Source organism: Schistocerca americana, chromosome 3 (assembly GCF_021461395.2).
Source record: "Schistocerca americana isolate TAMUIC-IGC-003095 chromosome 3, iqSchAmer2.1, whole genome shotgun sequence".
Classification (NCBI taxonomy): Eukaryota; Metazoa; Arthropoda; class Insecta; order Orthoptera; family Acrididae; genus Schistocerca; species Schistocerca americana.
The window spans coordinates 755,335,104-755,362,660 of record NC_060121.1 but is presented as its reverse complement, the minus strand read 5'-3'; the positions used below and the strand labels follow the sequence as shown (position 1 = coordinate 755,362,660).

Here is a 27,557-nt window from a genome sequence, read left to right as displayed (position 1 = left end):
GCGCCAAAGGCCCAATGAAGTGTTAAACCGGCAGTGCGTGGTGGTGTACTTCAGGCCTGAGGTCGTTCCGTGATGTTTCGGGAGCGTTTTCTTCATACCGTGGCTTGATCCCCGTCGTTCAGTTGACAGTGAAGATGAAACGAGGATTGTTGTTTTTTCCTGACGTTCTCGTCATCCAACTGTTTCTCTTTGTTCGGCATCATCAGGATGACTTTACTGTGGACACTCCGATCTTTCAAGATAATAACAGCCGTGTTCAGATAGGAGCAAACCTACGTTCCTTGATTGATGAAAATTGAGGCATTGGTGAAATGAAACGAGCGTGTGACTAGGGCCTCCCGTCTGGTAGACCAGTCGCCTGGGTCGAGTCATTTTGGTTAGCGCCACGTCTATGATATGCATGTCGCGTGTATTAAAAGGTGATGAAGGCAACACAACATCCAATCGGTGAGTAGAGAAAATCTCTGACCGGGTTGGAAATAGAACTTTTTTTTTTTGTAACCATATATATTTTTAAAATTTTTAACAACGATACATTTTTAAAACATTTATTTCTGTTAAGATATATAGGGTGTTACAAAAAGGTAAGGCCAAACTTCCAGGAAACATTCCTCACGCACAAAGAAAGAAAATATGTTATGTGGACATGTGTCCGGAAACGCTTACTTTCCATGTTAGAGCTCATTTTATTACTTTTCTTCAAATCACATTAATCATGGAATGGAAACACACAGCAACAGAACGTACCAGCGTGACTTCAAACACTTTGTTACAGGAAATGTTCAAAATGTCCTCCGTTAGCGAGGATACATGCATCCACCCTCCGTCGCATGGACTCCCTGATGCGCTGATGCAGCCCTGGAGAATGGCGTATTGTATCACAGCCGTCCAAAATACGAGCACGAAGAGTCTCTACATTTGGTACCGGGGTTGCGTAAACAAGAGCTTTCAAATGCCCCCATAAATGAAAGTCAAGAGTGTTGAGGTCAGGAGGGCGTGGAGGCCATGGAATTGGTCCGCCTCTACCAATCCATTGGTCACCGAATCTGTTGTTGAGAAGCGTACGAACACTTCGACTGAAATGTGCAGGAGCTCCATCGTGCATGAACCACATGTTGTGTCGTACCTGTAAAGGAACATGTTCTAGCAGTACAGGTAGAGTATCCCGTATGAAATCATGATAACGTGCTCCATTGAGCGTAAGTGGAAGAACATGGGGCCCAATCAAGACATCACCAACAATGCCTGCCCAAACGTTCACAGAAAATCTGTGTTGACGACGTGATTGCACAATTGCGTGCGGATTCTCGTCAGCCCACACATGTTGATTGTAAAAATTTACAATTTGATCACGTTGGACTGAAGCCTCATCCGTAAAGAGAACATTTGCACTAAAATGAGGATTGACACATTGTTGGACAAACCATTCGCAGAAGTGTACCCTTGGAGGCCAATAAGCTGCTGATAGTGCCTGCTCACGCTGTACGTGGTACAGAAACAACTGGTTCTCCCGTAGCACTCTCCATACAGTGACGTGGTCAACGTTACCTTGTACAGCAGCAACTTCTCTGGCGCTGACATTAGGGTTATCGTCAACTGCACGAAGAATTGCCTCGTCCATTCCAGGTGTCCTCGTCGTTCTAGGTCTTCTCCAGTCGCGAGTCATAGGCTGGAATGTTCTGTGCTCCCTAAGACGCCTATCAATTGCTTCGAACGTCTTCCTGTCGGAACACCTTCGTTCTGGAAATCTGTCTCGATACAAACGTACCTCGCCACGGCTATTGCCCCGTGCTAATCCATACATCAAATGGGCATCTGCCAACTCCGCATTTGTAAACATTGCACTGACTGCAAAACCACGTTCGTGATGAACACTAACCTGTTGATGCTACGTACTGATGTGCTTGATGCTAGTACTGTAGAGCAATGAGTCGCATGTCAACACAAGCACCGAAGTCAACATTACCTTCCTTCAATTTGGCCAACTGGCGGTGAATGGAGGAAGTACAGTACATACTGACGAAACTAAAATGAGCTCTAGCATGGAAATTCAGCGTTTCCGGACACATGTCCACATAACATCTTTTCTTTATTTGTGTGTGAGGAATGTTTCCTGAAAGTTTAGCCGTAGCTTTTTGTAACACCCTGTATTTCTACAGTTGGTAAACATTACTGTCGTTTTTCTATAGGTTTTCGTTTGTATATTCTTTTCTTTTGCATTTGTCTCCTATTGATGTTCCTAGAACCCTTTTCAATGGTCATTTGTCGTCTTTTTATGTGGGTCAACAATTGCAGAACAGGCATAATACTGTATATCTATCGTCAACAAATTGATTATGAGTTCAGATTTGTGTGTGTGATGCACTTTGTGGTCCTACAGGCACGATGTGCATGCGGGTTTGATATCTTCCTCTAGTCAGCACTGTTAGGTGGGACAGTATGAGATAAAACATCAGCATGACAGATAGAGCAGAAGTCGGAGAAAGTTTTACATATTCTACAAACTAAAGGTAAATTGAGGAAGAAAGCAAAAATAATATGTTACGGACCCCACGCATGGCTTTCTGCCGCGCTGACCACTCAGCTGTTGAGGCGGACGGAATAGCGGGTGAAACGTAGCAGTCGATACATCTGCAATTTGGTAGCTGTATGGAATCCAGTCATCAGTGACTGGCTTCAGCTGGATATGGCATACTTGAAGAAAACTGTAGACTCTCTTCCTCGCTGGGTTGAGACGGTTATCAGCACCAGAGGCGGTTTTACACGGCATTAGTGTGACGACTCCTGGGGGCGTCGTATTTTTTATCCGGTATGCTTACCTTCGTACTTGATATTGTTTACCGCGCTGAATGCCCAGTTCTAACCGGAACTGCGTGCAGGCCGGAGCAGTGGACAACAGCTGGTGGCGGTAGAGGCGAGCGGGGCCGTAGGCCTGGAATGCGATGGCTCGCCTCGCGAGGCACGCGAATGAATAGCGGCAGCGGCAGAGCCAGAGGCCAAAACGCCTTTGTGGGCCTCTGCGGGCCTCTGCCTGTGCCGCACGCCCCCCGCACACCCTCGTCTATCGGCCTTTGTCCCGAAAGAGGCCCAGCAGTTCCTCTACGGCTGCTCGCTGCCTCTTTCTCTCCCTCTTCCTTCTTTCCAAGAAACTCTCACGCTTGCCACCCATGTCTCTTCGAGAAGATTCATGTGTGTGAAGGTTGTGCAGAGCAACAGTTGTGGAACCTCGAACTGTAAAGCAAGCAGCAAGCAGAATCGTCTCCCCCTCCCCACACCTCTCTCTCTCTCTCTCTCTTTCTCTCTCTCTCTTTCTCTCTCTCTTTCTCTCTCTCCCTCCCTCCCTCTCTCACACACACACAGTGAGATTTTCTATCAATATGACAAGCGCGTAGTTCACAGCGCAAACACTAGATGTCAGAAACACTCTGTACGGAGGTGGCACAAGTCAACGCGCTGTGTGTGTCTTCGATTGTCCAGTAAAAGTGGTCATTACGCCACAACAACGCGCGTAGTGTGTAGTATGGTATGCAAAATTTTCCAATGCCGTGGAGGGCCAGCGAGCTTTCAGACGTCGGTACACCGTTAGATGTGTTCCATCACATCGATACATCGTTAAAATGTTCTTAGAAAATTGATGAAAAGTGTCCCACACAGGCGGAAGGCAGCGTTGTAGAAACGGAGAAAAATCTTCGCCAAGCTGAACTGCATGGGGAAGCGGGAATTCACATGTCTCGTACGAGCTAGAAAGAGCCCGCCCTAAAGTGAATGTGTGGTTCGGAATGACCCATCAGAAAGTATTCAGCCCAATCTTTTTTGTGGTGCAGACAGTCCCGTCAATTACTGTGAAATGATTGAGCAGTATATGGCACCTCAGTCACAAGAAGGGGCTGGGCTCTCACAGTACGGGAACAATTAAAGCATGTATTCAAGGATCGCTGGCGTGCCGTGGTGGACCTATCCCATGGCCTCCTAATAGCCCCGACCTAACGCCTACATATATTTTTGTGGGGCTGTGTCAAGTTAACTGTGCAAGCACAAAGCTGGCCGACCTGCGGAGGCAGATTACAGCGGCCTTTCAGCAAATCGCCTCAAAAATGTTACGAGCCATGTGGCGCAACATGGACGCTAGCAATGATACTTGCCGCATTCGCAGTAGTGAATGTTCACTACTGATGTGCTGTTACACAAACTTCAGACACGATCTCCAGGCTCTCCTACGCATGTATTTAGGCCTATCTTTAACAAGCAATAAACTTGGTGAGTTTCTTATATATAATGTTTTACTTTTTTAACATCTCGAACGGTTCACCCTGTACTTCAATATAGTAGTGTAGGTGTTCTAGAATTCTTTCCTATTTCACTCGAATCACTAGCAACAAATTGTATGCCAGAGGAATAGCTGAGGAACAGGCAAAGCAACAAGTCACCGTGAATGGCAACTCAACTCCATATCGACGTGGGATAAATTATAGATGTGTTTCTGAGACTTCGTCGCTCTTCGAGAACATCCGCCTACCGCTCTTCAGCAGTCGTAGCAGATGTTGCGGTAATTTGCAACGTAGACAAGATTTATTTAATTTCAAACAAAAGTTCGAAAATTGCAGACTGTTTACAGTGTTTGTTCGTTATTCTGTTCATACATAAGTCTTTAGCGCTCTAAGAAATACAATTGTGTGCTTGCTTTTAACACAATATGTGCAGCACCAAATCTCTTCCAAATCGCGATAGGTCCGTTTTTTCCCCAATTGCTAATGTAAGTAGTAACTAAATACCATTAAAACCCGTGACAGCAAGGCAGAAAGTATTTCGAAAGTTCACACCAATGTGTGCGTCGTATACTGATTATTGTTTTGTCCAATGCATTGTCGTATATAACAGGGTTGTCGAGATTTGTGTTTTGCGTGAGCTAGGAGTTCATCTGAAATATGGCGGACATGGAAGAAAGGGTACGTGTAGGGGACTACTCTTCTGGATCTAGGAAGCGGCAGAAGGGCGTAGACAAAAGAAAATAGGAGCAAATGGAGTCGCGCGGGATTGGCCGAGCGGTCAGGGCGCTGCAGTCACGGACTGTGCGGCTGATCCCGGCGGAGGTTCGAGTCCTCCCTCGGGCATGGGTGTGTGTGTTTATCCTTAGGATAATTTAGGTTAAATAGTGTGTAAGCTTAGGGACTGATGACCTTAGCAATTAAGTCCCATAAGATTTCACACACATTTGAACATTATTTTGAGCAAATGGAAAGGTAAGTGACTTCAAAAGAAGATTTTGTTACGAAGTTGACTACTCAATGGGTTTTCTTTCTTTAATATTAAACGCTCTAGCTGTTACATTTAAAATATTTGTTATCCTTACGACATGTCTTGGGCTGCTACGAATAGAATGGAATATTTTAAACTTTGACTTTTGTCATTATCTGAAGAAATCGGTGGGGTTAAAAGATAGGAAACGAATAATACTGAAAAAGAAACTGAAGGGGAAAGAGCGTTCATTATTTCTAACAGGGACACTTCTTAGGGCTTCGATAATCATCGAAAATTTATATGACCTTACTATAAACAGATGTAGCAACAGATCATATACCTGACACAAATGTTGTCAGTTTGATACACCCCACAAAATTAGTATAAAAGTCTTAGTACCTTCTGAAACAGCCATACGAAGCTGAAGATGAAGAGTGTGACTGATTGGAGGAGGGACCTGGATACCAAGTGCTTTGAAGAGGATAAAAAGAAGCATTTTGTAAACAACAAAAATGTATTATTAAAGTAACAAGTTTAATTAAAATTTTGGTTGCACTCTTTATAAAGATTGTTTAAAGATGTTCTGCCTAATTAAAATTTTGAATGAATGCTAACAGAATAAATGCAAATTTCTCATACGAACAGTGTGTTACCATTAAACCATAATTATTCATTTTGATTGTAGTGCTTAAAATGCAGATGGAACATCTTCGTGTTTCTTTGTACCATTTATTATTGCTCAAAATAAAAGTTAAAGAATAAATTCTTGAATTTTTGTGGGTATATTTGGTTCAAAACGCGAAATGAGCGTGTCGTTGGTGCAAAATCAAATAAATATACAGATTCCAAAAATTTTAGTAGCAGCTGTGCCTTCAAATAAAGAGTGAGATTTTTTGTGCTTATCCCATTTTTTATATTCAGGAATATTAATAATTTCTCATATGCAAATTACCCATTATTATAAAACTTTACTCGAGGAGTGTGTGGTCTCCTCATATATATATATATAATATAGGTGCACAGATGCACTCATTATAACATTGGGCGAGGATGGTGGTCCCAACGTATGTCAGTACCGATTCCCGCCCGTACCATCAATGCGCATTGCTGTGTTTTGAGGTTTACCCCACACAACTGTGGAAGCGCTTCGCTTTTCACTCCCACACAAAATATCAGCAAGTCAGGTAACACCGTCAACACTGAACTGCAGCAATTCATGGAACAGAATACAATCGACATTTTTTGCTTTCGTGTGCTACTGCTATTACTACTGGTGCTTATATATTTTCCCATCTGTAAATGTCAATGTAATAACTGTTATGGAAAGGTTTTAGAAATTTACCATGGCAATAAAACATTCTAACGTATACGCTTGTGTTTTATTCGTACATACGTCAGTCGAGGACTGCGAGGAGGAAGTGAAAGAAATGCATGTACCCTCCGCCGCACACCCAACACTCAGAGAGTGTAGATGTAGGTGTATCTGTGGCAATGTAGCATCGCCACAGTCTCAGTTGATATATGCCATACTGTAAGGGAAGATATTCCACAGTACTAATTAGATCAATCTTTATTGCTTGTTATGTTATTCTCTAGCACATTTGGAAGCAAAGAAGATTGCTTAGTAAGACTAATTTTATAACATGGTACCCTTTTATCGTTGCCGTGGAAGGAAGTTGCGTTAAGCTAAGCCAGATGACAACAGTTGTGTATATTGGCGCATTGGGCTATCAAGTGGCATTTTGGTTAGTAATAATTGAATACTTACTCCAAAACAATCAAATCCTAATCCCGATTCGTCCAGTTTCAGCTCTTTCGTAATTTATCAGGAGATTACTGAGGTGATTTTACGATGTTATAGTCTGTCCTCACATTTTTGTGTTGTTATTTTTTTTTATCGGTCGCAGCTTACAGTATTGTTTCCGACAAAGTTGTATGATAGTGTGATCCCTTTTTCCACCCCTTGATCTTCCTCTCCGTCAAGAAATAAGCCAGTTTGAGTGCTCGGCCACGATTTTTGTTATACTTTCCTTACGGATAGTCTGTTCCAGCTGTCTGCCTTGCTTCAAGAGTCATTATGGCAGGCCAAGTTGTGTTACGTAATGTTTAAGACACTAGAATAGTATTCTGGACGAGCAAGGCTGAGATCCTCATCCAGCTATCCCGATTTCGATTTTCTGTAACACCCCTAAATCACTTGAGCCTAATCCATGGTCGGATTCCTGTTCTGTTCTTGTATTCCTTGTTTCTTAGAAACACGTTGTTGACAGACACGATTCATACAGAAGTAAGAGACAGTCGGTTATGTATCTCCATTGTTCCAGCTGTATGTTTTGCGAGTAAAAACCACTCAGAATGTGTAATGTACTCATCTCTTTACGAAAAAAATTCATACACGAAGCATCCAGTGCCATGGTAGCTGACGTATTCGCGTTATAAATTTACGTCATTTCTTTATTTTTGAGGAAATTACTGTAAGAAATGGAAAAGTTAAATTTTTATGTGCGTATTTCATATCCAAGTGTCGTAGCTTTCATGTATCCACCTGAAAGCACATCGTAATGCACAACACACTGATATACTCGTCCACTTTCATCGCCGATCTTGTCTAATTATCTAAAATATATCTCTTATTGTGGCTGTGTGGAGTGTATCGTGATATCTGTTGATCTTGTTCAGTGACCCGTTTCGAAGCAACTTTTTAAACAAGTTTGTTACGATTATTTACCTCCAGCTTAGTAAGAGCAGTTCGTTCAACTGAAAGCTATCGTTTCGGGAAAATTCGCAACAAAAGGACGCAAACCGCCGAAGTGTATCTACCCAACATACTTTTTGTGTGTTAGAAACAGCGAATGTTTGCCCAACATACGTTTTATCTGGGAGAAACGGGTAACTATAGGCCATGTGACGACGTCATATATTCTCGGTCTTTATTTCCAGACAGATGCCAGCCACGATACAAATCTTTCTACAGATCAGTTAGCTGTTTGCAGTTTCATTTTCTGTAAGAACTGTAAAGAAAAGAGGCTCCCATAGGGAGTTAACGAGGACTGAAAGTCATTTTCTGGGGGCTCTCTGGCCTTAAGGGAGAGTTTCCCAACTGTCCGAATGGGCTGGCTCGTCAGCCGCAGCTGCTGGTCGATCTACACCACTGGCGCCGTCCTCTGGAGCCGCCAGCCCTTCGAACAGTTGGCACCAGCGCGGCAAGTTGGCGTTTGAGGCGGAACATCAAAAGACTAGTTCCGGCACCACTGAGTCTACCACAGGAGTTCTGCCTCGCCTGCCTGAACTAGGATTCAACAGCGGAAGGCCACGAGTGCTCGCTACCGCCGACACTGGGGGCAGCAGCAGCAGCAGCAGCAGCAGCACCCTATTGACCACTTTACACGGCGTTCGTCTGTGCAAAAGAAGTGTACACTGATTGAGCATTAGTATAGTTTCATGCAAACACAGCATTTCGTGGGAATCTAAAACGTGATTTAATTTACTTGGCAATGAAGTCTAAGATACCAACCTGCTACCCAGCTACTTATAAAACAGAAAGTAAAGGGTTAGCATTACTTTAAATTGGACAAATTATTCTTCTGACGGGAAATACCATCTCGGGGTGCCCGATAAGGCTCCACTCTATGTCCAGTCCTATTTACAATCTGTCTGAATTATTTACCAGTAAATATCAGGTACCTGTCAGTTACTTATGCAGGCGCTACTTCTGTGTTTGTTGAAAATCAGGATACAGAAGCAGTTCTCGAGTCATAGATTAGAAACCTCAAGGTCTTAGAAATTTGTTTTCAACTAAATGGACCTAATTTGAAATTATCTAAGACTCACATTATGCAGTTTAAGAGCAAACAGTAAATGTGTGGGCAGATGAAGATTATTCACAACCACGATGTCGAAGAACTTTATCAAATTCTTAGGAACAAGTCTGGATAAAAATTTGAGCTGGGAGGTACGTACTGAGTACCCCTCTAGCAAACTGATCTACTATATTATCAACCGCAGCTAACACGAACACACGAAAAGCAGCATATACAATTTACTTTCAGTCTATTTTTAGGCGTAGTATTTTTTTTGGGAGGGGGAGGGGGAAATCCCTTCAACATAGTGCGGATACTAAAGATACAGAACAAAGTCATTCGGAATATGAGCTGTACATCAGAGAGAACCAAATCGCGTATTTAAAAACCTGCAAATATTATCTCTCTCAGCCCATATATTTATGGAATTATTACCCTTTTATGTACCAAACAGGAGTTATATGACGGAACTCAATTTGTTCATATACACGACATAAGAAACCCTAAAACTGTATGCTCAGGCACCTCAGTGCATGGGAATGAAAATTTATACTGAATTAAAATGGAAAAAGTTAATGCAGATGGAATTATAATAGGTACTGATGCGGAAATGCTGTTACTTCGTGGACGAATTCCCACAGAACGAATTGGTAATCTCAGCTGGATACAACTTGTTCAAATCTTCCTAAGTATAAATAGCTGTTTGTAGAAAACTCATTTTAGTGTTAGGGTTTATTAGTGTGTAAATTGTTGTAGCTATAAAGTAAATTTATCATATTCCTCTTGTCCGCAATCCAATTTGGTTGCAAACGTAAGTCATGAGATGAACAAGCCAAAATTCAGAGTTCACTTAACGAGAGAAGTGTGTGACCGCGAACGCTCAGAACTGCACGAAAATGTGCTTACCATATAAATCACTCATCCTAGGCGCAGTGGTATGAACCATTCGCACTGCGTGTCTTTATTACACCTGTTCGGTGTCTAAGAGAGGAACTTTGGTAACGCGAAAAACAAAATATCGAGACAATAGGACTAAAAACGCACATATTTGAATATGACAGCTGAAGTCAGGAGGATGGAACAGTTGTGCGGAGAGGCTCTGCAGAAGGTTTAAATGGTTCAAATGGCTCTGAGCACTATGCGACTTAACTTCTGAGGTCATCAGTCGCCTAGAACTTAGAACTACTTAAACCTAACTAACCTAAGGACATCACACACATCCATGCCCGAGGCGGGATTCGAACCTGCGACCGTTGCGGTCGCTCGGCTCCAGACTGAAGCGCCTAGAATCGGACGGCCACTCCGGCCGGCTCTGCAGAAGGAAGTTGCTGCTGAGTTTGCAGATGTGCCGAAATAAGCAGGTACCTTACAGGTAGAGTAAGAGTTCGTGTCCTGTCTAGCGTCTGGCACATTGTGCTGTAGTCTACGAGAACTGTTACAAGGAATTAGTTTTAATGTGTATTGAAAGGTTGAGAAAGTTGCGACCAGTCCCTTTTTTATGATAATTTATTTTGCCTTTACCAGTTTCAAGCTGAGTTACCCATCTTCAGACGAGGTCTAGGTTAGATTGGAATGTGAGAGTTTGTTTGCAACTTTGCGAAGACAACGAATGTGAGTCAAACGACGTGATTGCGGTGGTATAAGTTTAGCCAAGTATCTAAGTTAGAATGGAATGTGACAGTTTGCTTGTGAGTTGACAAAACCAACGAATATGAAAACAAAAGCCTGCCAGAAGTGTTGGGCTCCGTAGAAATGTCAAAACATTCCGTCTATTCACAAGAGTCCTTCCGCACAACTGTCACATATTCAAAAGCAATGGGTGTCTCAGTTGTGGCAGTGTCCGTTAATGATGGGCGACCGTCTGACCACAGTTTGCAGTTGTTTTTTTTATTATTACCCTGTACATTGGTGCTCATTGTTTCTCCACAAACATTAGTTACCATAGAGTGATAACTTTATCCTGCGTGTTTTCAAGTTTTAATAAACTGTTGTGTTTCTGACTCGGGGATGGGAACCGAACCACAGTTTCCTTGAAAAAATGGGGAAATCCGCCAAAACACCACATTCCTGGCGGCTCGCAACTGACCAGTGCTCGTTAATCTGGCGTGCACTTTCAAGGCGGATTTCGGCCAACTGCAGTTGGAGTTCGTGCACCCTTATATTCTCCGCATCTGAGAACTGTCCGTATGGTCTTGCTTAGCTGGTAGCGCGTCGACATCTTGGTGTTAGGGATTAGGCTGGGTTATTGCACCAAAAAATAGAAAGTAATCTGTAATTGCCGGAGGTCAGTGACTCTGCGATCAAGTTAATGATTTGGTAGCATTAAGAGCTACCCACTTCATTTAATGATCGTATTATCGGTTGCAGGAGCATATGTAAGCGAAAGGTGACAACGCTACACAACAGTTCGCATTAAAGTTAACAATTACTAATACAATACTCAGCTGTACTGTTTTATTTGTATTAAAGGCGATCGCTTTTGTTCATGAATCTGTCCACAAACGAGCCATAAAAAGTTACTCGGTTGTACAGGGTGTTTCAGAAGTGATGGTCAATATTCCGGAATATGGCAGGAATGGTCATTGAAACAAAAAGGTCAAGTAAACATGAGCTCTGCCGGCCGCGGTGGCCGAGCAGTTCTAGGTGCTTCAGTCCGGAACCGCGCGACTGCTACGGTCGCAGGTTCGAATCCTGCCTCGGGTATGGATGTGTGTGATGTCCTTAGGTTAGTTAGTTTTAAGTGGTTCGGAGTTCTAGAGGACTGATGACCCCAGATGTTAAGTCTCATAGTGCTCAGAGCCATATGAACCATTTGAACATGAGCTCTAAAACGTATATCTTAAAGAGCTATGAGCTCTTCTACTGCAGCCTTCCCATATTTTACGAAGTGGTTGTATGGACGTAAACCAGAAAAAAATGTCCAGTAAACATTTGCTCTCAAATGCATACCTTTAAAGTTATGAGCACTTGTGTATTAGAAGAGTTGTGTTTCAAAGTAGCGAAGATGAACAAGTCCTCATAGCTCTTAAGGTATGCATTTTAGAGCACATGTTTATTGGACTTTTTTTGGTTTGGTCCATATTACCACTTCCCAAGATATGAAAAGCAAAGAGCTTGCAGTAGAAGAGATTTGCTTCACAGTATAGAAGGTCAAGAATTGCTCAAAGGTGTGTCTTTTAGAGCCCATTTTTACTTGACTTTTTTGTTTCGAATTATCATTCCTGTCATGTCCCTCATTATTGACCATCACATTTGAAACACCCTGTATATTGCACGATTGTGATTTCCAGTGAAGATGACTATCAAAGAAAATGCTATTTTGTCTAAACAAAGCCTCTGTTAGACCCTCAGCTGTTTTTAAACATAAGGAAATGGAGTGTTGCACGCCCAATGTTTCCTTGCCGTGAAAAATCTGTGGACAATGTGTAACCAGGCGCCAAAGTGGATGGCGCCACACAAGGACTGCCGATTTACTTAAAATAATAAAATCACAAACCGAAATTAATACCAGGGAAATAAATACATGGACCGACAGCCCTGGAACTGAAAAAAAGTCCATTCCGAATGTCTGTATAAAAGGGAAGGAAGGCAGCTTAAGAACTAAGAAATTCTCCGTAATCAGTTTTATTCAAAACTTAGTCTAAACAGTTAATTCAACTGAATACAATCGGCGTAATACATGTGCACAGTTAATCGTTTGTCAGGCGATGTGATAATCTGGTGTGTTGTGTTACGTGTACAATAGCGTCCAATCAGACACGCATCCAAATGTTTAACTTACCATAGTGAATGGCTCTTTCCTGTTTCTTTATGTCGGTAGTCAACCGTTGCGCAAACACACACACACACACACACACACACACACACACACACACACACACACGCCTACATGATAAGAATACCTGACTGGACTGATTATCAGTAGTCTGGGATCGATCGAACAAGTGCCTTGTAACACACTTCCTTCGAGTATGAATTAGATTCCTGTTTTAAAAGATTACGGAACCGAGTGACAAAGTGCGAACGAGAAAGCATAGTTGAAAGCTTGGAATTTTATAAAACAAGGACAATCGGAGTCCAAAACATAGACCTGCATCCAAGCATTACACGATGAATCAATGCCAGCAAAGTGATAACACTGCCCGTCAGTGTTAATTATTGTGTCGTATAGCGGACATTAATTGAGAAAACTATTACTGACGGACAAGGAGTCAGCCAGTCTGAAAACTGGAAAACTTCGACCCTTGGAAACAAGACAGGTACCGTTTCCGTGGATACAGCACTTTAAAAAAGCGTTTTATCCTTATGCTGTCGTAACTTCCGATGAAAAGCAGTTGATCATCTCAGAAAAGAGTGCAGTAATTACTGCATGTAATACAAATGGAAAGTCGCTTGTGCGGAATAATGTTCTCGAAAAGGCAAATGTCCCAAATTCACTTCCCAGTCCGGCACACAGTTTTAATCTGTCAGGAAGTTTCAAAAACAATAATATTCTCACAGAGGATTTGACGTTAAGAGACTTACCGCTTGAGGAGAGTCTCGCTTCAGCTGCCAGAAGGTCAAAACTTCCACAGCAGTGAGTGTCTCGCCTGTATGTTGAGGCCCCCGTAAACGAGCAAACTTGATTAACGAACGCGCCCTTGTCTAGCCACTGATTGTCAAAAAAGTGCGTACACGTACGAACAAAGGTTGGCAGTTTAACCTCACTTTGAAGCAGACGCTGTTTGTGTCCGTGAGTTTTTCGACAGCAATGAGAATGGCCACAAATGCAGACAAAGCAGTCCTAGCATTGACTTGGGCACTGTGTTTAAAGAACAAGACGCTACTCCCGGGAATGGCTTAAAATGAGACATCAGCTTTCTTCAAACGGACAATCAAGCATTTAAAAAAGTTGTTAAGTCCCTCTTAAAAGACCAAACTTGTCTGTCAGGTTCATTACGGGTGAGTCAAACAAGCTGTACACGTACTAAAAAAGCCTGTCAGTTTAACCATATTTTTGAAGCAGATGGTTTTCGTGTGTGATGTATTTTGACACTAGTGGGAACGGCTACAAATGCAGATAAAGCGTTTCTAACATCACTCTGGCACTGTGTTTACAGAAGAACCAGAAGAAGAAAACAAGATGCTTGGCCAGGAAATTGTTGAAATTTAGAGAGATATATACACCTGAAAACCTGCTAATGGAAATGTTACATTCAGTAACTGATGTCTGTATCAGCTTTCAGCGGATGGACAGTGAAACGTTTCAAAATTTGTTTTAGAGGTACTTCGCTCTCACATTGAAAAAGAAGACTCAAGTATACGAAAATTTATTCTAGCCTTCTTGTTCCTCTAATGATAGTTCATTAAAATACCACAACGTTGGATCGTGTAGCCTACAATGTCCGTAGAAGAACCGGAGAACTTCGATTTATGTGATACTTCTACCATTTTTGTAATTGTCAGCGCTATTTTGTTCTTGTCCTTGATCGTAGTTTCCATAGTTATAGAAACTCACCATGCAGTGAGATAAATTATAAAACGATTTTTCGCCATACATATGCGGCGAAACATCGACACAAACAACGTTCGCCGTCATGCCAAACTTTCCGCCTATCAAAATTTCTCGCGAACACGTAAAACAAGACCTGTGCTTGACAAACACAACAAGCAGCACCGTACACGGTCAAGTATTTGGCAAATATTGTTAACTTCGACAAAATGTTTGATCGTTTACGGGGGCTTGTAGACTGAGGTAATATTATGTCAGTTGCTACTCTGTCCTGAGGATCGCAAGTGAAACCCGTTTCTGCAGGACCCCCGCTCAAGCTGCAACGTTCCCGGTGCCGGTGGCACCGCACGGGAAGCCTAGAGTGCAGCTGGTTCCCCCCTCCCCAGCAGCTGGGTCCCCATGACTGGCAGGCGTATGGGCGCTCGCTAGACTGTGGAGATGCCCGGGCCCGATTGGCCCAGTGCGGTACAAGCGCGCTCATTGAGGTTTCGGAGGTGTGCGGCGGAGCGTGCTGTGCACGTCGCGGCACGGCGCCGTGGGCGGCTAATAGAGCTACTTGTTGTAGTGCGACCGCCTCCCCTCCCGGCCGCTGCGCTGGGCGCCGGTCTGGCGAGTTGCACTAAAAAAGGCAGGCGGCGCAGCGCCGTCAGTTTGGAGGCAGCTGCCGGTGCCGCCATGTGCGAGGTGCAGCAGGCGGGCTGCCGCGCGCTCGCCGCCGCGCCGACACCCGCTTCGTGACGCGTGTTCCTAGTGCCAGTGCTACATGCTACTGCGGTGTCGTAGTGCACGCCAGCCAGGCATCATGTGTGGTGAGGGGTCACAGTTGTTAAAGTCACCTTTCTAGCTAAATCGGGCAGTCTAGAAGGGAGTGCACGTTATCCAATGTACGAGAGTGGTGCTGCTGTAGCGTCTTCGTATCTGATGTGACAAATGCCACATTTGTGGAACAAACACAAGAAGTTTTCGGGGGATAGCAGACATACTGTGAGAAAAGCTAGAATGGGCAGGTCCCAAGGCAAAACATCGTATAAATAGATGGTCCATTTTCAACAGTGACCGAGATTATCTCTTCGAAACAGTGAGGAAAGGGGACCGGCTGGGTATTACTAAATCTTCTGTCATTTTCCCCTTACAATGTTCGGAATTATAGCAAGTTGCTGGAAACGTCACTTGGAGTTAGCTGGATTAATGGTGTGCGAATAGTTGTAGGTTTGCGTCCATCGTCATCCGCGGCTACATACAGGAATAATTATAGCTAGTAAACGTTTGAGACTACTAAAACACAAGAGTTTTAGATAACCTCCTGTTTCTGCAAAGCTGTATGTCGTTCTTACTGCTTCGGAAACAGTGTCAACCATTAGTTTGTAATGAAAGATAGTCACAAACTTTAAAAGCTGATTTTCTTCACCTAAAATGCAACAATTTAACATTACGAAGCATGCATCTTTTCAGAAACAGCAATACACGCAAAAAGTATGTGAATTTTTGCTAGCTGTAACTGTTTTATGTGGGCACTGTATGTGTCTGACCCAGATGGCTGGGATAATTCTGAAACATCCATTTTCTCGTGTGGCTGATGGCATTTCTAGTTGTTTGTACGATAGAAGTGTTTTTAACTGTAATTGTTTCGTGTAGGTAGAGTGAGTGCGTTTGCAGTGTGATGTCGTGTTTGTATTGCTATTGATGATTATCAAAGAAGGGAATTAGGTGAACACGCTCATAGCATACTATTTTCGAATAGCACTAAAAAGGCTGGCAAGTTCAGGCCTAAGTCTGACTAATGGGTCACCCTGCGCGGACGTAGGGCACGTACTCTGGGTAGGTCTGTAATTTAACTCAGCGCTCTGCGTAGAGTGTGGCGAACTTGACGACACCAGCTCACCCCCGCCTGTCCGCCGGATACTGACGGCGAAAATTTTTTCACCAGCAGGATTCGAACTGGTTGTTTCAGAGTAGACCTCGGCTACGGACTGTGGTAGGCTCACAGTGGTAGTACAACCGCAGACATAGTAGCACATAATTTGTAATAGACAATAACATTTTGATGCTACCACGGACAAACACGTAACATATGAATGTTTTCTCAACAACTTTGGTGCATTTCGCACTTTTTGTAGATGGGTGGTGTCCTGATAACCAGGCCTGGTGTCTATAGTCTTCTGTAACTGTCGCACCAGGTCCGAGTAACAATATGTAACTTATTTACACGAGTTGGAAAGTGCATTGAATTTGGTGGTGACCTTTCTAACAAAAGTTGTGCAGAGATGTTGATTATAACGCGCATCCTTAGCAGTTTCAAATAGTTGTATGAAGGGAAATCATTGAGATTAAGAACATTTCTATGTGATGTTTTCTTCATTACAATGACCGGTCGTGTCACCATAGAAGTAATTTCCTTCTTCCCTTAAAACTCCCTGTACAGTGATAGGAAAATAAATGATATTGTTGTTATCCTTGTAGGATACCCCTAGTGCAGTTTTTATCGGTCTCCTTTGTTTTAGCGTCGTTACTTCAAACCTGGAAATTTCCGGTTGTGGTGGATAACTGGAATGAAATGCTTTCATCATGCGACCAGCGTAGGCCAACAGTACAGTTGTTTCTAAATTTCGGATGCGTATGTAAAAATAACATTCAGCTTTTACTTATTCTGAACTCCTTGTTGGTAGTGGTGGTAATTCTGTGCTCAAATTTGTGCTTCACTCTGTCCGCAGCTCGTGATCCAGTGGAAGTATTAACCACAGTGTGGACTTAAGAGTCGTTGACTACTAATCATTACGTCCTGGGTCCCGGGTTCGATCTTATAAATATAAACGAGGCGGCACGGTAACTCAGCGTGTTCGGTCAGGGGACTGACAAACCTCTCTTTTTTTTTTTAAAAAAAAAAAAAACCTGATGTAATTTGAAAGACTTCATGCGAGATCCGCACAGTGCCACTGGCGTAAAACGACGAAGAAACAAATCGAAAGAAACAAGACAAAAAAAGAAGTTCGAGTCGCTGCCTCTAGATCGCGGGGTCCCAGTTTCGATTCCCGACCTGGCCGGAGATTTTTTTCGCTCGAGGTCTAGGTTTTCTGTTGTCCTTATTATTTCATCTGATCTTCCTGTCAAAGACGCGCAAGTCGCGGAACTGGGGTCAAATAGGAAGGCTTGCTGCAGACGACCAAACAACTTCAGACGCGGTCTCCCGGCTTGTTATGCCGTTTTTGTTTCACTGGGGCTATACTCCAAGATATTAATTGTGATGGAGATGATAACACACTCTCTGCACGTGTCCGGCGGGCGGCTGAAACCATCTCATACTGCCGACCATCAAACAGTCGCGAGACATTCCATTACCTTCACGCTTAGCATTTGCTCTGAGCACTATTATTCTGTATGACGTCTACGAGGTTTTTGTGTTGGTTGCTACCTTGTTGATGAACATTTGGTTATAGTTATCCTGTCAACCTTGTATATGCTGCAGATGGCGTTTATCTGCATGATCGTTGCCCATCACTTTAACCAGTTGGTTAAATCTGTAAAGAACGAAACCCGATACTTGATAATTCTCCCCCTCCGCCCTTGCCCCAAATTAATAAATAATAAATTTTAGTCCCAAAGTATAGTTGCCGAACAACGACAAAGGAATTTTAGTTCACGAAGTGCAAACTGTCTATATCTCCCGTATTTAAGTTGCTGTTTTTCTTCGTCTTGGCTTGATGGCTAAGTAATCAGACTAGTAGCCCAGAAGTTCGTTGCTGGGATTTTTTCTGTCTCTATAGCTTCTTTCGCTCTGGCAGTGATTTGTTAAACGCAAAGTTCCACAGCGGTTTAGACTCCACACAGAACTGCAGGGCCCCCTACAACTGGCTGGGTTAAGTCAGTTCAAAGTTTGGAGGAAGACAACTGCATACCCTCCTTCAGTAGGGCCTTGCATAGTAAAACACTGCGTTATTCAAACCAGCCTTGGGATGAGGTCAGTTGTACCTTTTATCTGCTCCTCCTCCCCCCTCTCATCCGCCCTTCCCCTCCCATCCTCTCCATCCCCACCCAACTTATCACTTGACCCAGCGAGGTGGCGCAGTGGCAAGGCACGAGACTTGCGTTCAGGAGGGTGGACAACTCTTCAAATCCCCGTCCTGAAATCCAGATGTATGTTATCCCAAGATCACTCGTGGCGTATGCGTGGATCAATGTCTTGAAAATGGCGTAAGACATTCCCTTTCCCATGCGCTGAAAAGGACGCAGATGATTTCCTTGTCCTATTCTCGCTATATCCGAGCTCGTACTCCGTCTCTAACGACCGCGTCGTCGACGGGACGCCTTGCTCCGCTTCTCCACACCTCTCGACCCCTGTTCAGGCTTTGAATCCTCCTTAGTTACTCGTCTTTACTACGGCGACTTCTTCGCAGTTTAGAGTCCAGCTGGGATAAGTGTTGAATTTCAGTTAGTGCGTCTTTTATGTATGTTATGAGTTTCGTTCTTGCGCTTTCTTCTACGCCACTTCACTTACTTGATATATACAACTCTGTTTCACTTTCTGTCGGCAGCGGACAACGTGCCTCATTGTCATTTTACTCCATAGGACATTCATAATTTTTACAGAATACATTTCACCAGCTTCACTCTTTTGGACTAGATTAAAAAAATATATAATATGCGCTTATGTGCCATAAAACCAACCTTTGAATACAATTGAATCTGATACACTGTTATTCGGATATGTGTTGAAAGAAGAAAAAAACGGCTGGTTGGAAGAGTCTGATTATTAGAACAATCATTCGAGCCGCACCCGGCATCTCTCGTGTAATATACGAATAGTGTCAGAAGAGTTTGAGCAATAAATGGGAAATTGCAGTTTTTTTATCGATGTAAAAGTCCGCCCCGGTAGCTGAGTGGTCAGCGTGACAGACTGTCAATCCAAAGGGCCCGGGTTCGATTCCCGGCTGGGTCGGAGATTTTCTCCGCTCAGGGACTGGGTGTTGTGTTGTCCTAATCATCATCATTTCATCCCCACCGACGCGCAGGTCGCCGAAGTGGCGTCAAATCGAAAGACCTGCACCAGGCGAACGGTCTACCCGACGGGAGGCCCTAGCCACACGACATTTCATTTTCATCGATGTAAAAAAAAGTTGTACAAGTGTACCACAAGGTAAGGTATGAATCGTACCCGAGCCTCCTGCTGTGTTGACTGAAACATGCCAGTCGGAAATGTAGAGCTGTGCGGCTTGAAAACGAATATATTTCGATATTTTGGCGAATCAGGCCGGCCGTTTCCTCGAACACTGCAACAGAGTTTGACATTTTTATGTAACAGCTGTAATCAGCCACGGGCGGTGCGGACCTAACTGCTGGAATGAGGAACGTCTGCTTTAATGGCCAACAGATGTTGCGACTGTTGCGACTGTTGCCACACGCGATCGCTGTAGCGAGAAGCTGTATGCCCGCGATAGCTGGTACAGAAACTCATATAAAATTACGTCCTCGTATTACACTGCAGCGCCACGCACTTGCATCTGACGCAGAATATTGATCGCCGCGATGAGCGAAACATTATTGTGCGAATTCATATTTTTTTCGTTCTTTATTTGATTTTGAAGTTTGATTTTCCATTGAATTGATGGTCAGAATAAATGAAGCTCGATCAAAGATTTAGGGACAGAAGACTTCTGCACTGAACTCTTCAGGGTGAAAAATGGTCTTGGACAAATCCACGTGGTATCGTTTCAAGAAACTATGTACCCCCTATATCTGATTGCTCCATTATCGTAGCAAGAACGTTTTAGAACTATTATTATGCTACGTGTTATTTAGAATATAAATAATGTTCTTGCCAGTACAAGGCTACAATGTTAAAAATGAAGTTCGACACGCGGATCGTTCATACACAGTGTCTAATATCATCTAGGAAAAATACTGTGTCTGTAAAGTCTTATTGTCATTATATGGAATATCTCTTGCAGAGATAACAGCATTCAGAAACAAGTTTTCATGAGAAATGACTATAATTTTGCAGCACAGTGTATTTACACAGACGCAAAAAAATCACATCATGTACAAGAAGTTGTGCCACATAAACGAAAGTTGGTAGGCGTGTTTCTACATCTGAAGATGTCTCTTCAAATTTAGCACCAGTCGCAAAAGAGTGATGTAAGTAGCGCCACTAAGAGGCAAATCAGGTATGCTTTAAAAACACGCTGTAACGACCGTGAGCATTAGTTACCTTTGAGATTGAAAGCGGTGCGTTGATGTTAGTTAAGAATGCCTTTAAGGCGACAAAGACGCCATTATCACCATCTCACTGAGTTTGAACGAGGTCATGTAATAGGGCTATGAAGCTGGATGTTTCGTGTGCGATAATGCGCAAAGACTTGGCAAGAATGTAGTCACTGCACATGACTGCTGATAACGGTGGTTACAAGAATATACGGACGCAAGAAGACAGGGCTCCGGACGACCACGTGGAACTTCCGTGGCATAGTGTTTGGCGTATGGCTCTAAGGCATCGTACTGCATCTATAACTGCGATTTGAACAGCAGTTGGTACTGTTACAAATCGGTTATTTCAAGGAGAGCTCCGAGTCAAAAGTCCTGCAGCGTGCATTCCACCGACCCCAAACCACTGCCATTTGCGACTTGAGCGTTGTCAAGCGAGAGCTCATTGGAGGGAAGTTGGTGGGAAGGATGGAGGTCTGTTGCGCTTTCTGGTGAAAGTCGGTTCTGCCTCGGTGCCAGTGATGGCCGTGTTTTGGTTAGAAGTAGGCCAATTGAGATCCTGCGACCAACCTGTCTGCCGGCCGGGGTGGCCGAGCGGTTCTAGGCGCTAAAGTCTGGAACCGCGCGACCGCTACGGTCGCAGATTCGAATCCTGCCTCGGGCATGGATGTGTATGATGTCCTTACGTTAGTTAGGTTTAAGTAGTTCTAAGTTCTAGGGGACTGATGATCTTTAGAAGTTGAAGTCCCATAGTGCTCAGAGCCATTTTGAACCAACCTGTCTGCCTGCTAGATACACAGGATCTACACCTGGAATTATGGTCGGGAGTGCGATTTCGTATGAGAAGAGGAGCACTCTCGTGGTTATCCCGCGGACCCTGACTGCAAAACTGTACGTCACTCTGGTGATTCGAACTGTCATGCTGCCATTCATGAATAGCATTCGAGGGGGTGTTTTCCAACAGGATAATGTTCGTCCATATACCGCTGCTGTAACGCAACATGCTGTACAGTGTGTTGACATGTAGCCTCGGTCTGCTCGATAACCAGTGTGTCTTCGACTGAGCACGCATTGGACATCATCGGACGACAACTCCAGTCATCCAAAAGAGCATTAACAGTCTCTGTATTGACCGACCAAGTGCAACAGGCATGGAGCTCCATCATACATAGTGACGTCCGGCACCTGTAGAACACAGTGCATGCACGTTCGCAAGCTTGAGTTCAATATTCTGGTTGTTCCAGTGGTTATTAATGTACCACGTTTCACATTGCAGTGTTATATCTCGCGCGTACTTTCACCTGTGATATTGCAATGTTAATCGCTTAAATATGTTAACTAGACAAATGTATTCCCGATATTTCGTTACTCTGCATTAATTATTTTTTGGTGTTGCGGTTTTTCCGTCAGTGTACGTCGCTCTTGTGGCCGTAATAAATTATTGACATGCATCGTACGAGCACAGATGGGTGACAGATTGACTACATCTGAGACTCTGAGTGTAAACTTCTGGAGGTTTAGTTTCCAGTTGGTTTTGGCTTCGTCCTCTACTGGCATTTTACACGATTTTCGTCTATGCATAGAAATCTAAGTTAATATCGTGGCTGGAATTCCACATTTAACTCTGCTACCATAATCCAAACGAATGTTATCATTGCCCTCTTAACAAGGTTACAGCGTATCTTCTCCCTCATCCGTGACACAACGCAGTAGAAGATATGAATAATAATGTTGTGTGTGCAGCAAATTACTTAATCCTCTGAAAGGATATTATATTTTATACTGAATTGTAAACGCTGCTACCATTAACTATTGGTATAATCATTGTTCAATCTGGTTCTGGAAAATGCACTCCTGGAAATTGAAATAAGAACACCGTGAATTCATTGTCCCAGGAAGGGGAAACTTTATTGACACATTCCTGGGGTCAGATACATCACATGATCACACTGACAGAACCACAGGCACATAGACACAGGCAACAGAGCATGCACAATGTCGGCACTAGTACAGTGTATATCCACCTTTCGCAGCAATGCAGGCTGCTATTCTCCCATGGAGACGATCGTAGAGATGCTGGATGTAGTCCTGTGGAACGGCTTGCCATGCCATTTCCACCTGGCGCCTCAGTTGGACCAGCGTTCGTGCTGGACGTGCAGACCGCGTGAGACGACGCTTCATCCAGTCCCAAACATGCTCAATAGGGGACAGGTCCGGAGATCTTGCTGGCCAGGGTAGTTGACTTACACCTTCTAGAGCACTTTGGGTGGCACGGGATACATGCGGACGTGCATTGTCCTGTTGGAACAGCCAGTTCCCTTGCCGGTCTAGGAATGGTAGAACGATGGGTTCGATGACGGTTTGGATGTACCGTGCACTATTCAGTGTCCCCTCGACGATCACCAGTGGTGTACGGCCAGTGTAGGAGATCGCTCCCCACACCATGATGCCGGGTGTTGGCCCTGTGTGCCTCGGTCGTATGCAGTCCTGATTGTGGCGCTCACCTGCACGGCGCCAAACACGCATACGACCATTATTGGCACCAAGGCAGAAGCGACTCTCATCGCTGAAGACGACACGTCTCCATTCGTCCCTCCATTCACGCCTGTCGCGACACCACTGGAGGCGGGCTGCACGATGTTGGGGCGTGAGCGGAAGACGGCCTAAAGGTGAGCGGGACCGTAGCCCAGCTTCATGGAGACGGTTGCGAATGGTCCTCGCCGATACCCCAGGAGCAACAGTGTCCCTAATTTGCTGGGAAGTGGCGGTGCGGTCCCCTACGGCACTGCGTAGGATCCTAAGGTCTTGGCGTGCATCCGTGCGTCGCTGCGGTCCGGTCCCAGGTCGACGGGCACGTGCACCTTCCGCCGACCACTGGCGACAACATCGATGTACTGTGGAGACCTCACGCCCCACGTGTTGAGCAATTCGGCGGTACGTCCACCCGGTCTCCCGCATGCCCACTATACGCCCTCGCTCAAAGTCCGTCAACTGCACATACGGTTCACGTCCACGCTGTCGCGGCATGCTACCAGTGTTAAAGACTGCGATGGAGCTCCGTATGCCACGGCAAACTGGCTGACACTGACGGCGGCGGTGCACAAATGCTGCGCAGCTAGCGCCATTCGACGGCCAACACCGCGGTTCCTGGTGTGTCCGCTGTGCCGTGCGTGTGATCATTGCTTGTACAGCCCTCTCGCAGTGTCCGGAGCAAGTATGGTGGGTCTGACACACCGGTGTCAATGTGTTCTTTTTTCCATTTCCAGGAGTGTAGTTCCATGAGTCAATGACACACTGTACTTTGCAATGCATCTGAGTTTCTCCATATTACGCCAGTTGGCATAAACTCGCTGCTAAAATAGCAAGGGTCCAAAGATAGTATAATTATAACAACATACCATTATGGAATGCTAAATGTTACACCATGAAAGATCAATCCAATATTTATCAAATTTTGTGGAGATAATCATTATATAACCTATATTAAATGTTTAAACTTTCGGAACTGATATCCATCTTCATTATCAGTGTGAGATGTTACCCCGGTAAGGGCGAATATTCTTGGACAAGTTGCTGCATGAAAACAAAAAGTGCCCGAAGTCATCCTGAGAAATATCGTGATATGCCTTAAACACATGCTATTTCAATTCATGAAGAGTGCTGGTTGGAGGTTGATACGAAAATAAATGTTTTCCTACTGCAGCCCAGACATGCTATACGGGTGACAAATCAAGGAAATGTGTAGGAATGTCAAGGATTCGTCCATTCCTCAATGCGTTTTTGATGTGAACTGCAGTATGGTGTCTTGCGTTATCTTGCTGGGATATGTCATTTGGCACCCTAGTCAAACAGGATATGGCAGTGGGATTTACCATTCTTCCCACGTACTGTCGAGCATTCAGACTGCCTTCAGCAGCTACCGAATCAGTCCTGTTTCATCCAGTAGCTCCTCACACCGGGATTTCAGGATTTAGAGAGGTATGGATGTCGAAAATTGCTGCTTCCTGTCATCTTTCACCAGGTCTTCTACAGGGATGTAGGCGTCAATCTAACCAACACAAACAGTCAGTGTCTCAGTTGGTGCTTCTGTTACCTGTGGTATGGCAAACGTTGCATGACGACTTGTGTTGTCTAACCAGATTGCAGTAATTTACTCGGGATAGTTCGTAGGAACCTAGCCCGAATTTCAGCTATTGTCATCCGTATGTCGTCAGCGCCTGTTGAACAATCTTACGATCTTCTTGTGGTGGAGTCCTTATGGAAGGAGCTGCGCCTACTCTTCTTGATACACTGTTGTCCCAAGTTCCTGAGTCCATTGTGTCACCACAATTCCTGCAGTCGTTGCCCTACAGCCGTCTGTGCGATCTGTCTGTATGACGCTCCCATGTCCACGTTAGAATGATTCGACCCTTCTCAAAGTCCAAAATTCGGCGATAAGCTACATTGCACGTCCTCTGTTGCGATCTCCACTTGCAACTGTTACGTTAGACACACTAAATGGACATCGGGTGCTCACGTCATTCGTCATCTGTAGGAATGACTCTTTTCTGTACTGAAAATACTGAAACTAAGTTCGCACAAGAGTGACACTTTAAGAGGGGTTGGACGTCAAACTGGCCGACTTGGAGCAGGAGAGGCACCACAGGACATTTTAATTTCCACTGTCTATACTTTTACAAAAAAAAATAAAATCATAAAACTTTGTCAGCATGACCAGGAAGGACTCAGAATTCACACTCATAGCAGTAGAAGTTCGAAAACGTAGCGAAAAAAAATTTTTTTTACATGTGAAATTTCATCATTTTTTTCACTTACTAATGGCAGTATTCGTTGCTATAGGTACACTTTTCTTCATAAGTAAGAGAGATTCTTCGATGAATTGTGCACAGCATACAAACCATACTTAAAGGTGTATGAAACTCTAGAATTTTCGACATCTATTAAAAACTGTGGTAAAAATTGATGTAATTAACTATAAAATTTGTGATTTTCCTAAACATGAAGTTTAAAATATAACAGTTCATTCGTTTTTTCATAAATTAAATAAATTCTAGAGTTTCATACACCTGTGAGTATGGTACGTGTGATGTGCAAAATTCATCGACTAATCTCTCTAACTTATGAAGAAAAGTGTACCTATAGCAACAAATGCAGCCATTAGTAAGTGAAAAAAATGATGAAATTTCACACGTAAAAAAAAATTTATTTCGTTATGTTTTCGAACATCCACTGCAATGACTGTGAATCCTGAATCCTTCCTGGTGATGCTGACAAAGTTTTATGAATTTATTTGTACAAGTATAGACACTGGAAATTAAAATGTCCTGTGATGCCTCGCCTGCTCCAAGTCGGCCCGTTTGACGTCCAACCACCCTTAAGCGACATAGCCCACAGACATGAAATACTGGGATAGCAGTTTTGGTATCGGTCGGTCATTTCATACATGGTGCAACGCTTTCCATTTCCATTAGTGTCAGAGAACAGTACTCATGGAATCAGTCGTGTTACCACCTTATGATGGAGAATGTTCTCTGAAACGCCTTATGAAAAAAAATTGAAGTGTTTATTGCAGTGATCGGTTACGATGTTACTGTGTTGTTTCTGCTGTCTTGCAGATCAAATTTAAATACCTGGCTGGCACAGTGTGCATTTGTTGAAGGCGACAGTGACGAAACAGTCATGTTTGGAGGATGGCGTGTTCTGTGGGAAAACAGTGCGTCAAGCGCAGCACGTGGAGAGAGAGGTGTGGATGCGCCCCGCGGCGCGGAACAGAGGCCTGGGTGTGGCGGCCTTGGCGCCGAGCCGCCGACGCGCGCTCTGTTACCTCAGCGGAGCCAACGCGAATTCCGGCGCCGGCCGGACGTGGGTGGCCGTCCCGTGGGCCGCAGGCTGGCGAACTCGGAAACTGGCCGCCCACCCACCTATACAGCGCGTTGCGACACACCCCAGCTGCTGCACTTCCTACCGCGTCGCGTCCGTGGCACGTGGCGTGCGATCCGCTGTTCCACAGTTCGCCGTCAGCAGATCGTCTCGACTGAGAGAGTAATGCAAATTGCTGCTATTCCAAAGCCTTGCTTTCAAGTCCTCTCATAATACTACCCTGCTAGCTGAATACAGTGGCCGCCATTTTGGAGGAATTTCATCTACTTCTACATCTACATACATACTCCGCAATCCCCGTACGGTGCGTGGCGGAGGGTACCTCGTACCACAACTAGCATCTTCTCTCCCTGTTCCACTCCCAAACAGAACGAGGGAAAAATGACTGCCTATATGCCTCTGTACGAGCCCTAATCTCTCTTATCTTATCTTTGTGGTCTTTCCGCGAAACGTAAGTTGGCGGCAGTAAAATTTTACTGCAGTCAGCCTCAAATGCTGGTGCTCTAAATTTCCTCAGTAGCGATTCACGAAAAGAACGCCTCCTTTCCTCTAGAGACTCCCACCCGAGTTCATGAAGCATTTCCGTAACACTCGCGTGATGATCAAACGTACCAGCAACAAATCTAGCAGCCCGCCTCTGAATTGCTTCTATGTCCTCCCTCAATCCGACCTGATAGGGATCCAAAACGCTCGAGCAGTACTCAAGAATAGGTCGTATTAGTGTTTTATAAGCGATCTCCTTTACAGATGAACCACATCTTCCAAAATTCTACCAATGAACCGAAGACGACTATCCGCCTTCCCCACGCCTTGTCCCACTTCATATCGCTCTGCAATGTTACGCCCAAATATTTAATCGACGTGACTGTGTCAAGCGCTACACTACTAATGGAGTATTCAAACATTACGGGATTCTTTTTCCTATTCATCTGCATTAATTTACATTTATGTGT

The 27,557-nt window shown here is 44.2% G+C and overlaps 1 protein-coding gene across 3 annotated transcripts in view; it reads left to right on the top strand.

The window, feature by feature from the left end:
* LOC124606955 (liprin-beta-1) overlaps positions 1-27,557 on the top strand; it is a 931,859-nt gene that overhangs the window by 755,312 nt on the left and 148,990 nt on the right. The window contains exon 1 of one of the 3 annotated variants that reach the window (XM_047139089.1): positions 15,196-15,338. The exons of the other annotated variants lie outside the window; for them this stretch is intronic. Within the exon in view, the coding sequence (XP_046995045.1) occupies positions 15,293-15,338 (46 nt within the window). The 5' untranslated portion in view covers positions 15,196-15,292. Of the gene's footprint in view, positions 1-15,195; positions 15,339-27,557 lie in introns of those variants that run through there. 3 annotated transcript variants of the gene reach the window in all.